At 52.8% G+C, this 6367-nt stretch overlaps 1 protein-coding gene across 1 annotated transcript in view; it reads right to left on the bottom strand.

Moving 5' to 3' along the window:
• Positions 1–6367, bottom strand: part of LOC115271313 (immunoglobulin superfamily member 1-like) — an 11260-nt gene that overhangs the window by 4748 nt on the left and 145 nt on the right. Inside the window, exons 2-5 of the mRNA XM_029912962.1 lie at positions 5592–5873; positions 4775–5065; positions 2194–2475; positions 80–157 (exon numbers count right to left, since the gene is read on the bottom strand). Of these exons, the coding sequence (XP_029768822.1) occupies positions 80–157; positions 2194–2475; positions 4775–5065; positions 5592–5873 (933 nt within the window). The remainder of the gene's footprint in view (positions 1–79; positions 158–2193; positions 2476–4774; positions 5066–5591; positions 5874–6367) is intronic.

Here is a 6367-nt window from a genome sequence, read left to right as displayed (position 1 = left end):
GCAGTCTCTGCCCAGCGCCGTACGTCCGGGTTTCCAAGTTTATACAGAAGAAACTTCGGTCTCTGGCATCGACACTCACACTGGATGGTCACGGTTCCCCCCAGGGCGACTCCCCCACTGGGGTGCATGGAGATGGAGGGTTTGGGGTAGCTGAGCTCTGCAGTGAGAAGGAGACAGGGCGTGAGACAGACCCTGGCACAGTCACTGTGCCCCGTCCTCGCCTATGGTCCCAGACACGGGGTCCCTGGGAGAAAATCCAGCCAGAGGAACCTCTCCGAGATCCCAGAGATTCCTGGGAGCTACGACCAACACTGCCTGAGGACCTAAGCCCAGAGCACCCTCTGTACCTGTCAAGAACATAAGAATGGCCATACTGGGTCACACTAAATGTCCATCCAGCCTAGTATCCTGTCTCCTGACAGTGGCCAATGCCAGGTGCCCCAGAGGGAGTGAACCTAACAGGCAATGATCAAGTGATCTCTCTCCTGCCATCCATCTTCACCCTCTGACAAACGGTATATCTTTTTTGAGATGAGGAGACCACATCTGTACGCAGTATTCAAGATGTGGGCATACCATGGATTTATGTAACGGCAATAAGATATTCTCCGTCTTATTCTCTATCCCTTTTTTAATGATTCCTAACATCCTGTTTGCTTTTTTGACTGCTGCTGCACACTGCGTGGACGTCTTCAGAGAACTATCCACGATGACTCCAAGATCTCTTTCCTGATTAGCTGTAGCTAAATTAGCCTCCATCATATTTTATGTATTGTTGGGGTTATTTTTTCCAATGTGCATTACTTTACATTTATCCACATTTAATTTCATTTGCCATTTTGTTGCCCAATCACTTAGTTTTGTGAGATATTTTGAATTCTTCACAGTCTGCTTTGGTCTTAACTATCTTGAGCAGTTTAGTATCAGCTGCAAACTTTGCCACCTAACTGTTTACCCCTTTCTCCAGATCATTTATGAATAAGTTGAATAGGATTGGTCCTAGGACTGACCCTTGGGGAACACCACTAGTTACCCCTCTCCATTCTGAGAATTTACCATTTATTCCTACCCTTTGTTCCCTGTCTTTTAACCAGTTCTCAATCCATGAAAGGATCTTCCCTCTTATCCCATGACAACTTAATTTATGTAAGAGCCTTTGGTGAGGGACCTTGTCAAAGGCTTTCTGGAAATCTAAGTACACTATGTCCACTGGATCCCCCTTGTCCACATGTTTGTTGACCCCTTCAAAGAACTCTAATAGATTAGTAAGAAATGATTTCCCTTTACAGAAACCATGTTGACTTTTGCCCAACTAATTTGCCCGGTACTGACGTGAGACTTACCGGTCTGTAATTGCCGGGATCACCTCTAGAGCCCTTTTAAAATATTGGTGTTACATTAGCTATCTTCCAGTCATTGGGTACAGAAGCTGATTTAAAGGACAGGTTACAAACCCTAGTTAATAGTTCTGCAATTTCACATTTGAGTTCTTTCAGAACTCTTGGGTGAATGCCATCTGGTCCCGGTGACTTGTTACTGTTAAGTTTATCAATTAATTCCAAAACCTCCTCTAGTGACACCGCAATCTGTGACAGTTCCTCAGATTTGTCACCTACAAAGGACAGCTCAGGTTTGGGAATCTCCCTAACATCCTCAGCCGTGAAGACTGAAGCAAAGAATTCGTTTAGTTTCTCTGCAATGACTTTATCTTCTTTAAGCGCTCCTTTTATATTTCGATCGTCCAGGGGCCCCACTGGTTGTTTAGCAGGCTTCCTGCTTCTGATGTACTTAAAAAACATTTTGTTATTATCTTCTGAGTTTTTGGCTAGCTGTTCTTCTATCCACTTAATAGTCCCCCTCCCCCAGCCTGGGAGCCAGGACGCCTGGGTTCTATCCCTGGCTCTGGGAAGGGAGTGGGGTCTAGTGGTTAGAGCTGGGGGGGCCTGGGAATCAGAGGTGCTGGGAGCTGCACAGGCAGAGTGAGAAAAAGCCCCCGGCCTAAAGCCAACCCTGACTCTAACCAGACACAAGGTGCAGGGAGGATGATTCATACAAGGGGAAATGGAGGCACAGGCAAGTAAGTGACACCCCCAGGACCCCTGAGGCAGGGATCCCCCCCGTGTCAGCCCTGAATCTACAGCGGCTGGGAAACCTCCCCGCCATGACTCCATCTGCACTACCGGGGACCCTCACCTGCAACATCGATCCGCACGTAATCACTGGGATCTGACCAGTTGGGCGGCTCCGGTCTGGAGCGAGATCGGCAGCTGTAGAACCCTCCGTCTCCGCGTCTGGCACTGGGGATGATGAATTCACCCCCGTCCCCAGCATCCAGCTCCCCGATTTGGATTTCATCTTTATAAAGAAATAACCTCCTGGCCTCGCACCGACACTGACAGCGGAGGGTGACGGTTCTCCCCAGGGCGATCACCCCGCTGGGGCTGACGGAGATGGAGGGTCCGGGCGAAGGGAGCTCTGCGTTCACACACAAACAGGAGTGATATGGGCTGGCTCAGAACCCCAGGGATCGCAGGACGGGAGGATCATCCCAGTGAGACCCTCAGTGCAGATACAGCCCCTGCCTGGCCCCCCAGAAACTGGAACTGCAATCATTAGTGACTAGTATTAATTACCAGGAGCCCCTGTCCTGGGCCCCGTGTGCTCGGAGCTGTACGGACACAGGACACAGGGACGGTCCCTGCCCCACTCAGGTGCCATTCACACCTGGAGTCACTGCAGAGCAGGTCTGGGTGAGGCTGTTCCTATGTCGGAGGAGGACGCCCCTGTGTCTATAGAGCTACAGGAGAGCTCGTCTGCCAAACGTGTCTGTATCAGACCAGGGGGTGCGAATTCCGACAGCCCAGACTCGCTCTGAGATCACCAGTGGGGGTTGGAAATCACACGGGATTCATCATTTTGGGTCCAGTTTTCATGTAGACAAGGTCTTAGTCCATCTTTCTATCCCTCAACAGATGCGCTCCCATCTGTCCACCACCCTACGTTCCCACAGACCCACATTCCCACGGACCGGTGGCCGTAGGTCCCCACGGATCTATTCATCATCCTCTATGTAGAAGAATTGACCCCATCAGTTCTGTCTGCAGGGACCATCCCCCTCCAAACAGCCTGAACGGCCCCAGGGGCATCTGAGCCGGGATCCCTGTTCCCTGGGGGGTGAATTGTTCCATTTCTCCCGCTCACCTTCTCTCTCTGGCTCCGTCGTGGGGGGATCTGGCTGCTGGGGCCCAGCTGGGTCGGTTCCCTCTGTGGGATTAAAGTGCGCGGCGGCTGGGATGGGGGAGGGGACGGAACCAGCACCCAGGCCTGGGGCGGGAAGGAGCTGAAACGGTGACTCAGCGATTGGGCTGCTCGCCCCATGATCCGGCATTTGTCTGTCTGAGGGATTGGAGCAAATGCAGTTGTATCTTAGACCACTGGCCCCTTCCCGCCCCAGCATCTCTGAACTTAGAACAGAAACACTGCCCCAGGAACCTATCCTTGCAACAAAGCCCAATGCCAACTCTGTCCACATATCTATTCAATGACACCATTATAGGACCTAATCACATCAGCCACACCATCAGGGGCTCATTCACCTGCACATCTACCAATGTGATATATGCCATCATGTGCCAGCAATGCCCCTCTGCCATGTACATTGGCCAAACTGGACAGTCTCTACGCAAAAGAATAAATGGACACAAATCTGACATCAGGAATCATAACATTCAAAAACCAGTAGGAGAACACTTCAACCTCTCTGGCCATTCAGTAACAGATTTAAAGGTGGCAATTTTGCAACAGAAAAGCTTCAAAAACAGACTCCAATGAGAAACTGCTGAACTTGAATTGATATGCAAACTAGATACTATCAATTTAGGCTTAAATAGAGACTGGGAATGGCTGAGCCATTACACACATTGAATCTATTTCCCCATGTTAAGTAGTCTCACAGCTTCTTGTCAAACTGTCTTAAATGGGCTATCTTGATTATCACTACAAACGTTTTTTTTCTCCTGCTGACAACAGTTCATCTTAATTAATTAGCCTCTTAGAGTTGGTTGGGCAACTCCCACCTTTTCATGTTCTCTGTATGTATATATCTCTTCACTATATGTTCCATTCTATGCATCCGATGAAGTGGGCTGTAGCCCACGAAAGTTTATGCTCAAATAAATTTCTTAGTCTCTAAGGTGCCACAAATACTCCTGTTCTTTTTGCGGATACAGACTAACACGGCTGCTACTCTGAAACCAGTTTATTTTTGTTTCTTAAGTAACTGACTCTGATCTCTACGCTAGCTAGTTATAATCACTTCAACTCCATCTCTCTGGAGTTAATAAATCTGTTTTCTATTTGACCTCAAACTGTGTGTTTTGGTTGAAGTACGTGGGAAATCTCAGCTCAGGTTGCAAAGGCTGCTGTGTGTCTCCCCATCGAGAGAGGGGCGGACTGGGTAATGAACTGACACTGGCTAGGCTTCTGACCAGTGCAGGATGGTACCAGGCTGGGGATCTGGGAGGGACTTGGCTGGCCTGGCGCGTCCCTAGTAATGGTCTGTGAGAGGCTGGGAGATCATTCGTGTCACTCCAGTGGGAGTGTTCCTGGCTGTGGATGGCTGGGTAAGTGCAGGACCTGCCAGAATTTGTAGCTTGACATCAGCATCACAGTTGCGAGGGAAACCCCAGGTTGGTGGGACAGAGGGTCCAGCGGTTCCATAGACCCAGCCCGGGAACCCTGTCACAGAGCGGAGATACTGAGCCGGGCCCCTCACCTGCTACCATCAGCTCCACGGGGTCGCTGGGATGCGACCAGACGGGCGGGTCCGATTTGATGCCATATTGGCAGCTGTAGCTCCCTGTGTCTCTCCGGCTCACGTTGCGGATGGGAAACTCAGCCACGTTCCCAGCAGTCACTGCCCAGCGCCGTACGTCCGGGTTTCCAAGTTTATACATGAGGAACGTCGCTTTCTGACATCGACACTTACACCGAATGGTCACGGTTCCCACCAGGGCGACTCCCCCACGGGGGCGCAGGGAGATGGAGGGTTTGGGGGAGCTGAGCTCTGCAGTGAGAAGGAGACAGGCTGTGAGACAGACCCCAGCACAGTCACTGCGCCCCGTCCTCCCCGCATGGTCCCAGACACGGGGCCCCTGGGAGAAAATCAGCCAGAGGAACCTCTCTGAGACCCCAGAGATTCCTGGGGGCTACGACCAACACTGCCTGAGGACCTAAATCCAGAGCACCCTCTGTACCTGTCTATCCACTTAATGGTCCCCCCCAGCCTGGGACGCCTGGGTTCTATCCCTGGCTCTGGGAAGGGAGTGGGGTCTAGTGGTTAGAGCTGGGGGGGGCTGGGAATCAGAGGTGCTGGGAGCCCCCACCCTAAAGCCAGCCCTGACTCTCTAACCAGACACAAGGTGCAGGGAGGATGATTCATACAAGGGGAAATGGAGGCACAGGCAAGTAAGTGACACCCCCAGGACTCCCAGGGCAGGGACCCCCCCCCCCCCCTGCCCCCCCCCACCCCACAGGGGCTGGGAAACCCCCCCCCCCCCCGTGACTCTGTCCCCGCTCCCCGGGCCCCTCACCTGCCACAATGATCCGCAGGTAATCACGGGGATCCGACCAGTTGGGCGGTTCCAATCTGGAGCGAGATCGGCAACTGTAGAACCCTCCGTCTCCGCGTCTGGCACTGGGGATGGTGAATTCACCCCCGTCCCCAGCATCCAGCTCCCAGAATTGGATTCCATCTTTATACAGAAATAATCTCCTGGCCCCGCACCGACACTGACAGCGGAGGGTGACGGTTCCCCCCAGGGCGATCACCCCGCTGGGGCTGACGGAGATGGAGGGTCCGGGCGCAGGGAGCTCTGCGTTCACACACAAACAGGAGTGAGATGGGGAGACACAAACCCCTCCCCTGTGTCTGTAACCTGCCCTTAGCGCCCAGCCCCAGGGACAGTGCCAGGGTAACAGACACCTCACTGCAACTACAGGGAACCTGTGAGCCGGGTTCTGATCTCAGCCCCTCCAGGGTCAATCTGGAGTCACCCCTGACTGCACTGGGGGCAGGGCTGGGTTCTGATCTCAGTCTCCTGGGGTCAATCCGGAGTCACCCCCGGCTGAGTTTTGGGGGAAAGTTCAGGACTCAGCTGCTCTTTTCCCCTCCACCTCCCCCCCGTCCCATCCTTAACACTTAGCATTGAGCAGCACAGATACTCACCTCCCGACACCTCGCTCCGCCCAGCCAGCCAGCAGCCTGGGGAGGAGACGGCTTGTTAGGGACCAGATCCCAGAGCGACTGGATCCTACACTCTGGTCTCAGATCCCCACGATGGGCACACGCCCTGGTCTCAGATCCCCC

The sequence above is a fragment of the Terrapene carolina genome, unplaced genomic scaffold (assembly GCF_002925995.2).
Source record: "Terrapene carolina triunguis isolate 2854851 unplaced genomic scaffold, T_m_triunguis-2.0 Scaffold401, whole genome shotgun sequence".
Classification (NCBI taxonomy): Eukaryota; Metazoa; Chordata; order Testudines; family Emydidae; genus Terrapene; species Terrapene triunguis.
This window is presented reverse-complemented; position numbering and strand designations above follow the sequence as displayed.